We start from the raw sequence: 19,749 nt of genomic DNA, 5'->3' as shown, positions 1-19,749 counted from the left end.
TTATAGATTAAATCCAAACAAGTTATAAATGTAAGTTTGAAACACATTTAATTAACAATTACTCAAACATATTTATAAGTACATATATTTATATATATATTCTATATATTATATAATTGTGTGTGTATATAGAAAATCTTGCTATAAGGTTAAGCTATCAGTCAATTAATTAATTAAGCTTCGCTCATAAACAGGCAAAAGACACAAAAAAAAAAAAGAAAAAGTTAAATAATAATAATATAATAATAATCGTCATATAAAGTAATAATAATAATAATCAAATACTAGATCTAAATAAATATTTCGCGTGTCTCCGAATAAACAAACAAATTGTTGTAATTTTAATTTAAATTGTAAGTTGTTTAATTTAATTATATATAGCCTAAGATTTGTAGTATTATGTGTTTATGTTAAAATACAAAAGCCTCTTAAGATATGTGGTTTCTCTGGCCGTAGATGGTTTTGTGTGGGATAATAATAATGATTGGACTTGTTATAAGTATGTTTTTTAATATGAGTCAGTGTGTGTGTATATATGTGTGTGTGTTGTTGATAATACTACTAAATGTTTTTTCTTTATGTAGATTCCATAATTTATATATGTGGAAAGTTATGTAACGCACAACGAGAATCTTTGGATGTTGGATAGTATGGAATACCCTTTAGAGCATTCTATATATGTATATATATATGCTAATTAATTTGCCGTTTCTCTATAATCTTCTCTTTCTCTTTAGCAACTCCCCTGCGCCTTGACACCTATAAAATAGCCCGTGGCACACGAATCCTTGCGCATTTCACACCACGAATTGTACGTGTGGTTATTGAATCCACAAATTTTGTCCACCTGCACTTGCTATATAAATAATCACATTAAATATTGAATTTATGAAAGGTTTTTTCTTTTTTTTTTACTCACCCCACTTTGTTGTTGCCGCTTTCTGGAGCATTTGTAGCGGCAGGAAACACAACGCGGCATTTGCGTCTGCAGATCCACCAAGCAGGTATCCTTTGGGCCACATTTGATATCCGCACAGCTGACGCGGTCCGCTGCAATATTGAAGAAACAATTTTTTATGATTTTCTCTGTCAGTTCTTTTGAAAGTTGCTTTTTTTATGGCTGTTTCAGTTTAATGGCCTTTTGCCTATACATATGTAAATAAATATAAATAAATTCTTAGCAGATGTTCGAGTTTACTTGCAAATACAATTTAGTTAGTTGCCAGTTCTATAAATTAAACATAATCCATTTAAGACCAGAATTGTCTACCCATATTAAAAACAACTTCTTACGGAAATAATTATAGAAGAGTAAGGGGAGACACATTTTTTTACGTCTTTTCAAGACATTAAAAAAAAATGTACATACCTATATAATTAATATTCTAAGTCAACACATTGTCGTTCCTACTGTTAAAGTTTAAAATTTAAATAAAAAGCTAAACTAATGCTCTCTATTCCCTCCCAGCTTTTCTTTAATAATTTAAATTGTAATTGGTTTTTAATTTTATGATTAACACTTGCCTACAAAATAACTTTTGGAAGTTTTCTGTCTCTAAATAACAAACAAAATCGTGCAAATACAATGAGTTTAGGAGACACAACCCCGCGCACCACGCCTTGTAACATTTTGTGACAGTTTCCATGGTGCGACATTTTTAGGTTTCAAAGTAAAAGATACGTTTTTTAAAATGCCTTTTGTGAAATTTTCGTCCACAAATATTGAAAAATGAATAGTGAAAATTCAACTGTGATCCTTAAAGCTCACATATTTTTTCTGCCAGCACTAATTGTTTAAACCTTAAATTTTAAATCTTGGTTCTAAGCAAAGGAAAAAAAAATGAATTTTTGGGGGTGTTTGAAATCAAAAAATACCTTTTACGTCCGATTTTAAACCTGTTCTTAAGGAAAAATTCTTCATAGGGACTCTAGATTTTTAAAATCTTTATAAGATTCGAAGAAGTCTCGTCTACCGATTTCGAAAATGCTCTAATAAGGGAATTTCAAAATTTTTTTATCGGATTACTCGTATCATTATTATAATTTAAGTAACTATTTTAGATAAACAAAGATGAGAAAAGAAAATATTCTGTTTTATGAATATTTATTCTATTTATGAAGTCATTTAATCACCCATTACTAAAACAATTTTTTTAACATGTCATATATATAGCCCATTTTTTAATTGATTAAATTAAGTGCATCTATTTGAATGATCAAGAAAACATTACCTTATTCTAAATAACTTTGAATAATTTTTAAAAACATATTTATACACTAAAAGCATAATTAAATTACCGAAATTATCGCATATTACATTTTTTTCAATTGTTTCTTAAAGAAAATTGTTGATGTAAGTAAGAATGCGTCCAACCTATTAACCAGCAGTGTATGTTAATATTAATTTAGATAAAAAAATCTTTTTATGTTGCCTTTGAAATAATCTTCTTCATTAGATTAAAGCCAAATGATATTCGAGTTTTTCGATGAAATAATATATTAATTTTCCTAAATTCTAAATCTCATGGAATCCCTTGAGAAACTCCAGATAATAGAACGTTGTATAAAATGGAAAACACATTAACAATGAAATTATCACTTACTTAAAAAGTTAATTCTAAGAATTGAGTTGAATTGAATCTGCTAGAAATCTTTTTGCTTGAAAGTGTTAGCCATAATATAATACTTTTGATTCATTTGGACCTTTTAGCAATATCTAATTAATGTAAGCCAGCAAAAGTACCCATTAATTTATTGCTTGAAGTGGGTGAGTAATAATTATCTTATATATCTAAATTTTCAGAATTAATTACAAGTTGTTAAAAAATTTTCAATTATAATCGTCTGACAGTATTAAGATGGGCTATTTTATTTTTTTTCGTGTGCCATTACTTGGAGTTGATACCCTTCCCCGTTCTCCAGCTCCAACGGTGTGTGAGTGCGCGCCCATTTACAGCTGTTGTCAGCATTTACAGAACTGCAATTTTCAACGCTGGCACATTATTCACACCACGGGCAATGTTGCGAACGGAGGGACAGAGAGACACACAGACAGACAGAAAGTCAGAGGCAGGGGCAGAGGAAGAGACGCCCTAAGAGTTGCGCACATGCGCAAGACTGGTAGCCCAAGTCCAAGCCGAGACCGCAACCGGGCTAAAGTGTGCGTGTGTGTGTGTGTGTTTATACACACGGGCATTTATCGTCAACATGATCTTCGACTTTGGCAACAATGTTGCAAAACCCCCCGGAGCATTGTACAGAGCAATTGCTTTGGTAATGGGTGACAGAGGGACAGGGATGACTGGGGATTGGAATGAAAGGAAAGGTCGACCGTCTGGCAATTCGTAACAGTTAAAGTTTATTAATTTCAACTTGGCAATTTGGCTTTGGGGCTCCTTTTTGCACATGTAATGAAATGAAACGCCTTTGCAACTTGTTGATTGTGATGGATATGTTGCTTGTAGTGACTGGGTATACATGTGGAGCAACTGATGGTGGATGGCTGGATGGCTCTGGATCTCTTGATAATGCCGTCACAATGCCCAGCCAACTGTAATTTGTTATGTCGACGTGGTTTAATCAACGCCAACGGCAGCTGCCTGTCCCTAGCTCCCTATTCCTGGCCCTGTTTCCTTTCCCCTATCTTGGAACATATTGCAACATTGCAACATTGTGTGTCCCAAGACAAAAAGACCCAATATCCAAGACCCAAGACCATGTCCATGTCCATGTCCAGGTGATTCGTTCGTTGTGGGTCTGCGTTAGCTGCGTTGTCTGTCTCATGGAGTTTGGGGGCCCGTGTTGCGTGTTGTTTAAGGTGATTTTAATACGATCGTAAACTTCCAGACCAGACGATGGTTGGTTGGTTGTGTGTGTGTGTGTGTGTGTGTGTAGCCAACCCAAAACCCCAGAAAAAAAAGTGAGGGTCGCCTGGTCTGACTGGGATTGGGTTGGCGTTTTAATGGTCTGTACGTGTAGTCATATTTCTTGGGTTCTCTCTCCCGGTCTGGCCTGGTCTGGTCTGGTCTGGTCAGCTCTTTCTGCTTGTTGCTGCTGCTGCTGCTGCTTTTTTCTTCAATTTTTTTTTGGGTTTCAGAAAGGGTTTGATCGCACAGCATCGCCGCTAAATATTTATGTGAAAGCAGACAAAACAAATAAACATGCGAAAACCATAAACTTACTAACCATAAAGATAAAAAACTCAAAAAGAAAAAAGAAAGAAAAGAACCAACACGCACACACTCACACACACACACACACATACATAGGTTTTTATCAGACTGACGATCATTTTGAAAAAGTGAGCAACAATTCGCGAAAGGAAGCTCAAAAGGAAGAGGAAGAAAGCTGGCTAGGACAGAGAAGAAACCAAAGGGAACGGGGGTAAGGCCTTGCAGACGGGTGTCTCCTCTTGCATTTTAAGATTCAAACTAACTGCACGCACACACGCACATTCTCCCTCTCTCTCTCTCTCTCTCTCTCTCTCTCACTCTCTCTCTCTGACTCTCTAAGTGTGTGTGCTAAAAGCAAAAGTGAATAATTGTTAATGATCTTAATTTATTTTAATATCCGGCTACCGTGTGCATACGTGAAACTTGGCTCAATGGAGAGCTCGATGTTGTTTTGAGGCGACTTGCCTAAGAAAATTTATGAGTTACATGTACACCCAAGAGGGGATCGACTATAGATGGGGAAATTGCGGGGACACGCACTGACTGACAGACAATTAAATAAAAAGAAGAAGAAAAAAAGGAAGGCGTCAGCTTAGACATTTATGAATTGTGAATGAATGGCATGAATCAGCAGACGAGACTCGGTTCAAGCCAAACCTCAGACATGTCACATAAATGTATGTATATTTTTCACTTAGATTCCATTAAAATTTGTACAAGAAAATCAAACTTTCTACTACCATATTCATGGAATTGCATTATGAATTTACATTTACAATAATTGAAGCTGTATCTTCAATGTATTCAGGTGGCTATATCCGGCTATTGTAGAGATTTCCTTGAATATTCCTTTTTTTTCAGGAAACATTAATATTAAAGTTAAAAGAAATACTTATATATCTAAAAAAAACTCTAAACCTAAGTAGAAACGATTCCCCTTTTTCAAATATAGTCTTGATTTTCAAGAATTCCTTCTTATCCTGGGGTGTTTTTTTATAAATTTAAATTTGTCATTTTCTTTTAATGAATTTAAAATTTGTTGCAACATAACTTTTGGTACTTTAGACTTTGACAACTCTTGCAAAATAACACCAAAATATGCATTATAAAAGGAAAATTAATATATTTAAGCAGTTTTTACAAGAAACAAATATTGAATACTAAGTACATATATGTTGTATTAACTGAATATAATCAATATGCAACATTAAAATTTTGATGCATATGTATACACAGGGAGTGACACTGAAAATCGAACACCTATTACAAGACAACAAAAATGCCTTAACACAAAGTCAAAGTAAAATGCTTTATAGGAAAAGAATTGTAACCTCCATTTTTGCTTTACATTTTCAACAGTCGAAATTCGTACGGGAGGATGTATTTTCATAATTTTGAATGGTCAGTTTTTGGGTAGCAGGGAGGATGAAATGATCTTTTGAACAAACTTCTGGCCTGTATTTATTATATATCATTTTATAAACAATTTTGGTAGTAGAAGCAAATTTAGCAATTTGGTTACATACAAAATGTAAAAATCTGATGTAAAAGATCACAAAGTTTATTGTTGTAAACATTAACATTAACTAATTTACATAGAAAATTTTAGCAACTTTCTCGAAAGTTTTAAATTATCTAATTTAATATTGAATATACGCTATTCACATAAACATATTTTTGGGTAGTTGTTAAGGGTCTGAGCAACAACTTGAATTCCTTTAAAATGGTCAAAATTTTAGATATTGCGTACCTGTTTAAAAGTACCATGATCGGATCTAGGAGGGGAGTGCTGCCAGTATTACATATCATTTGTTAACTTTTTTTGGCACCTCATACCCTTAACGAGTGAGTCTTTAAAGTGTTCATGGAATTTTGATAAATCTTAATAGTGACAAAATGCTTTTATCTCAAAATTATTGAAATTACTAAGTGGAAAATCCTGATTGGCCCAAACATTTTCTTACATCTGTTCATTAATAAAACTATTTTGATCCCTTCTACTTATAAGTATTAAGTATTAATGTATAATATATGTCTATTATTATAATTATTATTTGCAAGTCTGAAATTTTTTGTTGAAATTTGTTGTCGAAAAGTTAGCAATGTTTTGATTGATTTTTTATAGCAACTTTCCAAAAATTGAGGACAATTACGAATTGAAATTTGTTTTGGTCAACTTGTATCTTATTTTGGTTATCACCAACTAGTTTAGTGTAAAATTTATTTGATCATTGCCGATCAATTATGGGTGTTTATTGCTGTTGCTGCTGCAATGGCTTGGATGTAAGAAATATGGACTTATTGGCAATATGTATCGATTGAAACAGCTTTTGGTTGAATTTCATTGGCAGCTGCAGAATACCAGCAACATTCTGTTTTGGCCATACGGTTGTGAGTTTTGCCTTTTTGTTTTTTACTCTTCAGTCAGCATTAATTACAAGTTGTAATTTGCAACAAAACACTGCAATTAGCACGCAATTGCAGCCACCTCAGACGATTGTGTGTGCCTCCCGCCTCTACCCCGGGCCCAGCAAAAGAATCTCTGGCCCACTAAACTGAACTAGTTTGGGCAGTCTTAAACATGTTGTCTCTCTCTCTCTCTCTGTCTGGCTTCCTATCTTTGGGGGTCTCTATCTCTGATTATGGTACGACAATGGTATACGCCCGCCACGCCTTTAATTAGCAATGGCTTGTGTTGAGATGCACCAAGATGAATGTGGGCAGGCAGCTGCTGTTGCTGTTGCTGGTTCTGGTAGCTTGCATTGTAATTAATTGGAAATCGGAGTCGATCAATTGCATTGTGACCACAAAATTAATAAGCATGAATTATGCCGACGACGATGTGGATGCGCGCGGGCTTTTGCACCAAAGTAGAGCAAAATGTAGAGGCTATGCCATGGCAACTGACAGAGAGGCTAATCAAATTGCTGGCAATCATGGAGCCGTATAAGCAAATGTAGCAATTTCAGTCAAATACCGAGACCGAGAGAGCAACTTGATATGGCTTGGCTGGCTGCAGACGAGACAACAGCAACTCGACTCGACTTGCATTGACTTGGCTTGGCTTGGCTTGGAAAACCTCAACACAACTCGGTCCTACTCTCAGCCAAGTCAAGTCAATCAAATGCAAAATTGCGGTTCTGTGTTGATTGTTGTTAAATTTGCACAGCCGCCGACGCCGTTGCCGTTGCCGTCGCCTTCGATGCCGCCACCAACAACAACAACAACATTCAATTGCATTACAATTGCAGCAACAAAAGTCGTCAACAATTTGCCCAACTGACTGACTTTCCATAACAATTAAATTTGATTGATTTCCAGTTTTTTTTTTGTTGAGCCAAAAACTTACCTCTACAAGGTCCCGGATATGCCACAGCAATGGAACGCCCAATTTTGCATATCATACGATTTATATCACAAGCGCTTCTATATGTCTTGCCATCGACACCACACACAGCACGCTCCTCATCGTAGTCCCCATCGTAGCCATAGCCATCCAAGTCCAATTCATCATCATCATCATCGCCATCATCATTGTCTCTTCGATTTCCATTATGTCGGGGACACTCAATATTACAGGATATGCAATGCGGCATCATATACTGATCCTCCACACACATTAGTCCATTCAGACACTGAACACCATGACAACTAGCTGCAAAAATCAACGATTTAATTAGAAAAAATAATCTAAAAATCCATGCAAATTGTATAACATAAATTGTGCTAATTGTATGATGTATGTATGTATGTATAACCCTCTCGACAGGTATCTATCTAAAAATATTCATCATCAAAAAAAATATTTTGAAAATCATGTAGCACCTTGCAACTTTGTTTATTCGCATATGGGCGTTGATTGGGCCTATAAATAAATCTAGGGTTGTTTTCTTTTTGGCTTGTTTTCTTTTATTTATACCCTTACTGATGATGCGGATCCATTAGCACTATGCTAAACAAGCAAATCTGTTCGTAAATTTATAATTATGTGGTATACCCTTCAAACAATATTTTAGCTGTCTAACGTTTAGAGAATATAAAGAAAATCAAAAATTCAAAATATCTCTAGAAGAAAAGTTTTAAGATCAACTTAGTATCGTTTTTTGGTAATACAGTCGAATTTCGATAATTTGTAACCCGCTAAATAGAAAATCGAGATAAATCGAATAAAAATTCTATCCCCTTGAAAAAAATTCTTTTGATGGAAATCGCGATAATTTGAATTTCCGTATAAATCGACAAAAATGGATCCCCTTGCCATTTCAAATTATCGGGACTCGATTGTATTTTAAATTTCATTTTTAAAATAATGTTAAGAAATAAAATTTAGGGAACATTTTTTGTAGATATCAATTTTATGAAGTCTAAGGAAATCGATAAAGAAGTTATAGAAAATTATTTATGTAGGTATATGTGTTGTATTTATATAAAGATCTAAATTTTCAATATCTAGCTTGCAGTCCTAAACAATATTACAGAAATAATAATTTTTGGGTCTTCTGGAGCTATTTGTTTGCCTTTAAGAGACTTTAAGAGATATTTTTCTAAAATTCTAAGATTCATTATTAATTTTTTTGAAGAGCATATCCTAATAGCTAGATTATCAGGCCCTCGCCCGTTTTTGATTCCAAAAATTTGTAATTTATCGAAATCGATATTAATTTGATCTTTCAGTTTCTTTTAAAAAATTATCTTTGCTCGTTTTTCACAATTTTACATTTAAGAATGATGTAAAATTTAGATTTTTTTGATATGAATTTCTTATTACGTTTTTTTTATGTTCTCTACCTAAAGAGTATCCTAAAGTCGTTGACTTGTTTAAATGTTTGTAATACTTTTTATTTGCTTTTGCAAATTTCAGATGATGCTCATAGAAATATTTTTCTTTTTTAGCCAATAAACTGTCGAAATTTATCATTACACACACACAGAAACACACACACACTATCAAAAGGCATATTGCTATGGTTATTATTGGTCCGCCTTGGCGCCAACTGTGACACTCACAAATAATTGCATTCATTTTTATGATCGGCTATGGATGGTCATGCCAGAGACGGACAGACAGATAGAAAGAGTAAGAGAGAGAGAGAGAGAGAGATCTCAAGATCTTTCTATAGCCTGAACTGACTGCCTAGTTGCATCGATTGCTAACATTCCATTGGATGTTGGCACGCGCCATCGTTAGATAGCTGTTGTTGTTGTTTTGTTGTTGTTGTTGCTTCTGCTTGCGGGTCTAATCCAACAAGTTCTTCTTCTTGTTCTTATTTAGCCGTTGTTGTTGTTGTTGTTGCATCTCTTCTACTTTTATTGATCATTTGAGCATGTTTGCGAGTGCTTCCTGTATCATTAAATTATTACACAACATTTCGATCGTTCGACTCACTCCTTAAGGCTTAGTTGATCTTAGGCCAGTTTTAGTAGTGTGGGGGAATGGGGGAATGTGGAGTCTTTGGGGGTGGGGTGGGGATAGTTATTTCACCATTGGCGACAAGTTGTTGGCCGTAATTGAAATGTGCAATAATTTGTCATCTAATCTAATTGTGGCAAGCTGTTACATTTTGGCACGCAAGCAAAACTAACTAGCCAACCGACTAACTAACTAACTAACTAACTAACCAACTAACTAGCTTATCCAAACTGAATATAGATCTCGACTGGTTTTCTTTTGTATAAAAGAAAAAGAACTAAAACCCCCAAATGGAATTTTCCTTGGGCAAATTTAAGGAATTTCCATTTTTGGTTTGGTTTTTGTGGTACTCACTTTTGCAATGCCCTCGATAGGCAACCTCCAGTTGGGCATTGTTGGAACGGCAGGCTCGTTTGCGGAGTTGGCATTCGGTGTTGTAGGTGCGTCCATCGGAGCCGCAAACCGGATTCGAGTGTTGCTGTTGTTGTTGCTAATGGAAATAAGTTAAATTAATGTTGCCCCTCGTAGTATGCAATGGTTTTTAAAGAGACAGAGAGAGAGGGAGAGCCCTCGATCCTACTACTACCTACCAATACAACAGGCTCGTAAATTCCACCCAGAAATGCCAAGTCATCGGCATTAGCCAAGTGGCTATGGCTTTGGCTTTGGGCCGATGACGCAGCCATTTCACTTCCGTGTTCATTTTGATACAGACGACGACGATGTGGCCCAGACCCAGACACAGACATTGTGGTATTTACTGTCAGCAATGTGGTGGTGGTGGAGCTGGTGGTGGTGGCTGCTGATGCTGCTGCTGCTGCTGCTGATGTGCCTGCCACAATTCGTATGCGCTGATCCTTGTTATGCTTCTTGTTATTGCGCCTGCGTGGTTGTTGCTGCTGTTGTTGCTGCTGTTGCCTATTAATGTCGTTGGCGGGTTCATTAGCATTTGCTAACTTGTGTCTAGACTGAGTCGTTTGGTGCGCAGGCGTCGAGTCATTGGCTCCTGTCATCATTGATCTTGTTAAGTGTTTGCCATGGTTATTTCTATGCCTTCGTCTCGTTTCATAACCTCTCATCTCGACCCTGCCATTGTTGGTCTTACTCTGACTGCCGCTGCTGCTGCTGCTGCTGCTGCTGTCTATAATCAAAAGTCTTCTATGTTTTGTTTCACCCAGCGCCTTTTTTTGACTCTGGCGTTGTGGCATTGGCATTGGCATTGGCATTGGATTCCCTTGCTCTGATTTTCTTTGGTTATCAGCGATATCGCTATGTTTACGTTGGCGTTTGGCGCCATTTATATCTAAATTGATGTTTGTAATTTCACTACTTAGACTACGTGAACCGCGTTGAGTTTTTATGCCCCAGTGTTTCTGTTGTTGTTGTTGTTGTTGTTCATGTTGCTCCTGTTGTTGCTTTCGTCGCAATGCTGCTCCACATTCGGGGGCACAAACACATTTTGGCCTTCCCTTACGTTTAACGCACTTTTTATTTGGCCCACATTTAAAGCTCTTGCAATTCTCTGCAAAAAAAAAGAACAAAAAATGTAAAAGGCACATTAATATTATTTATTTATTATTACTTTTTTGTTGCTGTTGAATTGAAATTGCATAATTTATTAGTTGCAGTCGTGCAGTTGGCTGTTGCAGTTGTCTGCTGCATAAATTAACACTTTCAGACAAGTCGCCGCACTCCACTTGGTGCCACTTTATGCCACTCCACAGCCCACCCCGTCAACTTACCCATACACGGTGCACACTCAACGCCTCCTCCAATGGCCGTCGCAAAGAAGTACTCAACGCTGCTCAATTCTCGATCGGTGTAGGAGAAGGTCTGACTGGCGCCACAGCATTCCGTTTTAGTGATATTTGTTGAAAAGATTTGATTGCATTTACCGCTGCCAAGATGCGTTTGCCAGCAGGTACCAGCTAAATAATAAGATAAATTTTAAATATATTGTAAGCAATTCCAATTGATTGATTCATTAGAAACTCTGATCCATCTAATGGCATCTGTTCCTAAAAAATTTCATAATCATATTTTGCCTGACTGCCTGCTGATAAATTCCCGGCAAATTGGGATTAAATTAATATTTTTGTTCTCCCTTTCTCACTGTCTTTCATTTTTACGTTGTTGTTATTGTTGTTGTTGTTGTTGTGATGAATCCACATGGGCATTGGGATATAAACAAACAACAATCTTTGTGTATGATGAAAAATTGCGTCACATTTTGGTTAAGAAACGAAAAGAAGAAACAAAAAATGTGTCACATTTTTGTTTTATCGTTAAATCGCAGCTCAGTTCATCTCCCTTTTTGCTGTTTGGGGCGAATGAACGCCACATATGGTGAGTCAAAAAAGGAAAAAAAAGGGGCGGGGTAAGGCAACTACAACTTTTGGCGCCATCTCATTTAAAATGATATATATTATATCCATATATTGGGGTCAATCTCTTTTTTTAGTGAGTGAAATTAACTTACCTGCCGCCAGGCTTATGTTTAGTAGCAACAATCCAATTAACAAAGTCATCAGTGGCTGTCCAGAGTGCAACTGCAATTGATGATGTTGCTGGCCTGGTCCGGATGTTGTTCTCGTGCAAGGCTGACTAGAACTAGCTAAGTAGTCGTTCCCAAGTTGCTGTTGATGCGGCTGTGGCTGCGGCTGTTGCTGTTGCTGTTGCTGTTCACGTGCCGTTGACACCTTGTCATTAGCGTCGTCAGCAGTACCAGCAATGCGTGTACAACGATGTCTCAATGGGGCCGTATTGACGTCATGGCCAGCATCATCGGGAATAGCAAGACGATCAATGCGACCGGCCTGTTGGAGGAACCAATTGGCCGACTCTTGCACAATGTTCCATGCGATTGCTATAAATAAACTTAGAATTGTTCTACATTTGTGGCTACTGTTGGTGGTAGTTGTTGTTTCTGATGATGTTGCTGGTGTTGATGATGTTACTGGTACTGCTGCTGCTTTTGCTGCTTCTGCTGCTGACGTCTTTGACAATGTTGCCGCTAATTGGTTTGGTGTACGCGCTTCCGTTGTCGTCGGGACAGGAAGTGCGCGCATTGTCAGCATATTTCTGCGTTTGAATTTGTAATTTGATTTTAGAAATGTTAAATTGTTCTGACTGTTTGTCTGAAGTAGACGATGATGATGATGATGGGGCATGACAAGGCGATTTGATGCTGTGCTGTAGGCAAAAGGCTGCAAGACAGAAAAACAAAATAAAAAAAAAAAACAAATACCAAGATAAGCAGAGGAGAAAATTTGCAATTAAATAACAACGAATACACGAAAAACGTATTTGAAATGTTTAGGAGGGACAAGCCAGGCCACTTGAATGAAGCACATGCCTCAAGTGGCAGCAGCAGCAGCAGCAGCAGCACCAGCAGCAACATGATGCAACAGCAGTAACAACAAAAACAACATGAGCCGCCAGTCAAGCACAAAGAATGTTTTGTACAACAAACAAAACACAAAAAAAAAAATAAGAAACAGAGAGAGAGAGAGAGAAAAGCGACGTCAAAGAGGCAACAATTAAGTCTCAAACGTTGAGTTGACATTGAGCAGGCGGTTTTCAGAATGCGACTACTAATAATAAAGAACCTGTTGCTGATGTCTGCAGCAGCAACATCGACTGGGTCTGGGGCAGGGGCAGGTGTTTCACAAGCTTTGGTAGGTTTGGCGCATTATGCAGCCGCGTCTACTTCTGTCTGCGTCTGTCTGAATGTCGTGGCTCTCTGCCTACCTTGCCTGCCTGCCTGCCAGTCTGTCTGTCTGTCTGCCTGTATGTCTGTCTATCTGTCTCTTTGCCTGCTGCTGGTTTGTGACTTGCAGTTTGTTTGGCCTGCTAGTTTGGCATTTGTTTTTATTTTGGCGCTTTCGTTGTTGTTGTTGTTGTGTTGTTGCTGCTGCTGCTGCTGCTGCTGCTGCTGCCGCTGTTGTCAGTGTCATCGTCATGTTATTAAGGACGTGCTCAAAGAAAACATATGCAGAGACAGTAGACATGCAACAATTGCCGCTTAGAGAGCTAAAATGGAACGTGACTGGAGTGTGACTTTTATATTTTCAAGTAGCCTAATTTAACCAAAACAACTTTTGCCTAACGTCCTTGAGCGGCAACCATTGCTAATGGCTAAAAGAGAAACAGCAAACCCCATTCCACAAAACCGTTCAACTTAACCCTGTCTTAAGTTTAAGAAAAAGAAATTAATGCATCGAATTTTTCGGCCATTTCCTTGTAAACAATTAATGACCTACTGCAAAAATTATTGCGTTAACATGCCTTGCGACATTTTATATGACGGTCGTTGTCGTTGTCGTCTTCTTCGTCTGACTGCTGCAGTCACTTTCCAGGTTAACCGGCATGCCGGCCGGCCAGTCAGCCGGGCCTTGTCGCGCCAGACAAAAGCAACAACTACACGCACTTGCACTTGGAATTGGAGTTGGAGTTGGTTGATGGTACTGGAGTTGGAGTTGGACTTGGTGCTGCATTCCTGCTATTTTTAGATACCTCGTGCCAGTCAGTGGGTTTTTTTCTTTCTCTCCCCCCTCTCTCTCACCGACTACCTGTCTCAGTAAATGAGAGAGGGAGAAAGAGACATTAAACGGGGCAATAACATATGGCAAACAAATTTTCCAACAAATTTTCGATAATTTTGTCTAGACAAAAACACAATTTTTTTGTTTTTCTTTTTGATTATTGATTTGCAACTAAAGTTGCCATACAAGTATTTGAAAATTTATGTTTAGCTACAGATATATGTATGTATATATATTGGATTGAATATCTCTCTTGCTTGTGGTAAATTTTTACTGTACTTAAAGTTATGCCATTGAATGCTTGAAATTCCTTTGGTAGGTTGGGTAAACAATACTAACAGCCGCAACAACAACAACAACAACAACAATCAGAGAGCAACGGCAGCAACCGAAAAATGCAAGGAGTACAGCAGCTACATCAGCCACTGCCACAGCAACGGGGCAAGCAAAAGGCATAAAATGCATTCAAGGCAGTAGCTGTGGCAAGCTTAACAACTGCATTGCCAAACTCAATAACAGCACACACAAATACACACACACACACAACACACAAACACACACACTGGCAAAGCGAATGCCTTTTTCAAGATGCAGTTTGACCGTTGGCCGCCGCTTACACAAAAAAAAAATAAAGAAAAAGAAAAAAGACCTGTTTTTATGTTTTTGGGCATTTATTCTGGATTTTTGCAAAATGCTGTTGTTTTTTTTTCTTTTCTTTTCTTTCTTTCTACATTTTTTGTTTGTATTGAATTGCATCCTCTGCTGCTGCTGCTGCCGCTGCTGCAGTCTCTGTTGCTGCTGTTGCACTTCAGCAACAAGTGCATAATTTTAACCTCAAGAAGCACAAATTCAAACTAAAGCGGTGCTAAATTTCACTGTTATTGCTTCATCTTTCGCTTTAAATATCTTTCTCTCTCTCTCTCTCTCCCTCTCTTTTGATCTAACTATGTTATTACAAAGTTTTAGTTTAAACTTTTAACTCATTTACATCAGCAACATTAAATTCAATATTCTATAATCTAATGTCTAGTAGTATTAATTGCTTTAAAAGTGCTTAAATTCTAAAATTGTTGTAAACACCTAAACAAATATGACAAAGATATAAAAATCAGACAAGCAAAAGGCGATTAAAAATGCTACAATCTCACTTGAGAGTAACACATTTTCTTTATTAACTATTGTTTGCATTTACAATCTATCATTGGAAAGCAAATAAATTTTCAAATACATAAATCATGACAGAAATAATCAGACTCCATAAACAACTCAACTTTTAATCCATCAATCAAAGAACCAAACTTAGCATTCCTTTTCTTAACTCAAACTCAGGATCGGATTTGGCAGATTATCCATAGTACACTGTGGCTTAAATCGAAAATGCTGCTAGTCTAAATACCTATATTATTTCTATTTCTCTTCTTTCTCTTATTACTGCTAGGACTTGTCAAAGTTTAAATAATTTGAATAATACAAAATTAAAAGGAGAAAGAAATATGTAATTTTGTTTTTATTGGGATACCAATAACTTATGAAAGGATGAATTCTAGAATGATAACTTTATTGGATTTATTGGATCCAGATGCTTTTATTAAAACCACATAAATATTTTTCTACCGAGATATGAGTATGTATCTTTGAAACTAACCTTTATTGTACGATATTTTGATAAAAATATATAACAAAATGTTTGAAACTACCTTAAATTAAAATTCTACCACAAATCCTATGAGTATATTAAAAATAATGTCAAGATTACATATTAAGATTAATATTATAGTATAATATTAAATTCAAATTCTTGACTATATTTTTAACAGGTGCAAAGAGTATATAAATTAAATTTATAAATGGTAAATTGCAAAACTGGCTGCTTACTAACTAAATTAACTTTTTATTTTTCTCAAATTTTTACAATCTAAAAATTTGGTAACTAATTTATGCCATTTTTTCCGACCATGGCAATTACAATTAAGATTTGATTTATAAATTTAAATCTATTGAAAATAAACCTTAACTTTATTAGTTAAACTTATACACTATATTTCTATGTATAACGAAATGGCAAAGAATTTTTGACTACAAATTTTAAATAAAATTAAATTTAAGCTTTAAAGTAGTAAAAAGGCCAAGCACTAGGCATCTTGAACAACTAAGGATCCGGGTTCGAATTCTGGGCTAATGTATGGATGTCATTGAAAGAAACATAAGTTTACTTAATACAGGCAAACACATACCAAAAGTCAATAAAAAATGTTCATTTATTTCAACCTTAGAGGAATGCAGAAAATTTTAAAAGTTTTCGTGGTATTGATTGTCTTTCTGGTGTTAAGAATATTAATTCCCAAGGTTTGGTCAAAACTGTGTATTTTATATTTACAGATTACATATACGGTCGAAACTGTATCCCATTCAAAGGGATACATTTTGTTTATTTAGCTATAAATTTCAAATTAATATTCGGCTTAGTAAAAAGATAAAGGTTCAACAAAATGAGCCAACAAAATTGAATTTTCCACCAAGTAAACTATCATATAAATCTAATAATCAATTGTATTTCATAAATTAAATATTTATGTTAACTAGAAAAGAGTTTTCTTTTTAAAAACTTTTGTTTTCGAAATGAATTGATAAGTTGAAACAGAAAAATATTCCAAGAAACTCAAAGATATGAAAAGGATTTGTAATAAAAAGAAAACAAAATTGATTTTGATTTTCGTGTTAATATTAAAATATATTTTTGTGACTGATATTCCGTGATATTCTAAGAATTGAAGTTAAATCACAAAGTTGTGAATTTGCCTCCATGAATAAGCTGATTCGGCTCTGGCCTCTCTGAACCCTGTGCCTCATTCTTTTTGGGGGCATTCACGCTGCTTCCTACTTCTGTGGCGATTGCGCAATAACCGGAGAGGAACCCAGACACAGACACAGGAGACAGAAAAAGAAACAGATGAAGGCCAGCCAGCTGTAGGCGTAGACTTGAAACTGAGAGCCTGTGTTATTTTTAGCTTACGATGTTATTGTTGTTGTTGTTGTAGTCGTTAGGCGGAACTCAGTTTTAACTGTGTTTCATTCCTGTCCTTTGTCCCCTGTCCCCAATGTCCCACTGTCCCAACTATCTTGATGTCTGTGTGTGTGTGTGTGTGTGTGTGTGTGCTGGTGTGTCTATAAAAGGGTCAAGATATTTGGTTACCGAATTGAAACCGTTTGGCATTATAGCTTCTAAGGAAACTGTTTGTCATTCGCCGCCAAAAAGGAACAACAGGAAATTCCTTTCAACAAACTCATCATCATCGCCGTCGTTGTCGTCATCGTGATCATCATCGGCAGCAGCAACAACAACAACAACAACAACATTCGCATTATCGAAAGGAAGGCCAAAGTAAACGTAAACTGTGTGCGTTTTGTCAGTTTTGGCGTGAGATTAATGACTTTTTGGGGGCCTGAGCCTCCTACTCCTCCACTCCACTCTGCCCACTTACGCATTTGCATATGACAGCAGCAGCAGCAGTAGCAGCAGTAAATTTTCAATAAATATACATAAACCAACAAACAAATCAACTTGCAAAAAAACAGAAGTCGAAACTGAAAACCACAGCCAGACTGCTCGACTGCTGCCTTCTGCCTGCTGTCGATGCTATTCGAGATGTTGTTGATGTTGATGATGGCACTATCTCTCTGACGGGCAACTGGCCACTAAAAGGGGAGGCTCGCCTGACACATACCAACACACCCACCAGCACACAAACACACACATACACACAGAGAGATTGTCACGCATATGCAGATCCATTTGAGCTACTGTTTATTTTTTCTTTACTTCCCGAAAGTCGCGCGTTCAATATTTTTGCATTACTTATACGCAACGTGGTACCAAAAGAATGACAAAATAAAGTGAGAGAGAGAGACTGACAATTAATCTCAACAACCAAACTAGTTAATATTTAACTACTACTTGAATTAAAAATTAAAGTTTTCTATCTAATGTTACGCTTCAGCTCTAAGCAAAATTTTGTTGAGTTAGGCGAAAAAATGGCAATCGCACGCTTTACCGTGTGAAATACTTGAAAAATTCTCTATTTTGTTTATCATTAAAGAAAACTTTGAATCTGTTGAAGACAAATAGACAAACAGACAGATAGCTAGAATTGTTTGTTGCACTTCTAGTCCCGGTTCCAGACTCGATTGGAGTTGTAGGTCTCAGAGTCTCGTCGTAGTCGTCTCCAAAAAGCAAATGAAAATAAATATCGGCTCACATGAAATCCGAGCTGTTATTGAGTTTTTCGATCGTTTCTTATATGTTGTTGTTGTTTTTGTTGTTTTTGTTTTTATTCGTTATATTTTGTTTTGCTGCTTTTTTTTGTATTTTGTTTTTTTGTTTTTCTGTTGTCAACTATGCAAGAATTTTGTTATTGTCTGGAAGATGTGTGCTGCTTATACGTGGAAATATTTTTTTTTTTTTTGCCACAAACGGATGATTAGGCTCATGTATTGGCTTTTGCTTAGCTTTTGGCTTGGCTTAACATGGAATTGAGTTAACAATTGACTTAACTAATTAGGTTTATGTCTAAATCTATATAATTTTCAATTTCTCACCTCTTTTGATCAAACACAATTAGTAGGCGGCTTTGAAATTAAATTTTCTCTCGATGATCAGTTTCAACGTTTTCTTGGATTTCGATTCGATTTTGTTTCATTGAATTTCTTTTTTTATATTGTCATATTTTATGCACTTTTTCAACTATAAAAATTGAAACGAAAAGTTGTAAAAAAAAATCAAATAAAAAATAAGAACTTTTATAAAGAATATTATAAATTTAACAAGAAGAAAAATAAAATTTTTTTGTAGAAAGCTTTTCCGGTGAACAAACAATTTATGCTTAGTTTGCAAAAACAAATTTAATTACTTTTTTTTTTTGGTTAATATTATAATTTTTGTATTTAGCACTTTTCACTGAATTTGTGTGTGTGTGTGTGTGTTTGTGTGGGGGAGAGGAAAGGGAAGCACTACTTGTTTGGGGGTTTCCTTTTGTTAAAACTTTTTAAATATATTTAGTTGGTTTTATTTTTTAAATTCTTAATTTTTTTTTGCATTTTTTTGTTTAAGACGACTCTGATTCTGGTGGGTGAACGTGCGCCCCATCTGATGGTCGAATGCCGACTGAATTTTGAAAACCAAAGTTCTCATTTTAGGTAAGAAAAAGAGGCAACAATTTTACACCAATACTATAACAGACTCACACACACACACATACATGCAAAGCAGCGCAACGCAGGCTGTGTTCGTCTTCGGGTGTTTGTGTGTTTGTGTACTCTATCTTTGTATGCGTGGAGAGGCATGTAAATAATAACTCGCTCAACAACTTTCAGCAACATGTTGTCGGAAATGCATTTCCGGCTGCCGCTTGGCCCCAAAACATGTTGCCAAGGCACATATATACATATGTATTGGGTTTAGCAACATGTTGCCAGTTAGCTCATTAAATGCAGGCGAAATCATGCAGCGACCATATAGTAAACCAAAGTCGTATCTTTATCTCATTCTCTCTTTTTCTGTTTACTAGTCAGTTTTAACTGTCTATTGTTTGCCGTAGAAGAAAAACGATTTCTTTATGGTGCAAAC

The 19,749-nt window shown here is 36.1% G+C and overlaps 1 protein-coding gene across 1 annotated transcript; it reads right to left on the bottom strand.

The window, feature by feature from the left end:
- Positions 1–31: 31 nt before the first annotated feature.
- On the bottom strand, positions 32–18,851 carry LOC6640619 (probable nuclear hormone receptor HR38). The gene is made up of 8 exons (XM_023181996.2): positions 18,723–18,851; positions 12,062–12,788; positions 11,325–11,510; positions 10,173–11,104; positions 9,937–10,072; positions 7,522–7,827; positions 920–1,050; positions 32–856 (listed from the first exon to the last, which is right to left on the bottom strand). Exons 2-8 carry the CDS (start codon positions 12,750–12,752, stop codon positions 734–736), a joined length of 2,505 nt encoding a protein of 834 aa, XP_023037764.1. The 5' UTR covers positions 12,753–12,788; positions 18,723–18,851; the 3' UTR covers positions 32–733.
- Positions 18,852–19,749: the final 898 nt, after the last annotated feature.

This window comes from Drosophila willistoni (assembly GCF_018902025.1).
Source record: "Drosophila willistoni isolate 14030-0811.24 chromosome 2L unlocalized genomic scaffold, UCI_dwil_1.1 Seg196, whole genome shotgun sequence".
NCBI lineage: Eukaryota > Metazoa > Arthropoda > Insecta > Diptera > Drosophilidae > Drosophila > Drosophila willistoni.
Note: the sequence above shows the minus strand (reverse complement) of the source record. Positions and strands in the feature narration are given on the sequence as shown.

Coding starts and splice junctions, on each gene's coding strand:
- LOC6640619 (XM_023181996.2), bottom strand. CDS start 12,752: ATGCCCCATCATCATCATCATCGTCTACTTCAGACAAACAGTCAGAAC. Junction 11,511..12,061: donor AAACATAAGCCTGGCGGCAG/GTAAGTTAATTT, acceptor CTTATTATTTAG/CTGGTACCTGCTGGCAAACG. Junction 857..919: donor AGCGGCAACAACAAAGTGGG/GTGAGTAAAAAA, acceptor TTATTTATATAG/CAAGTGCAGGTGGACAAAAT.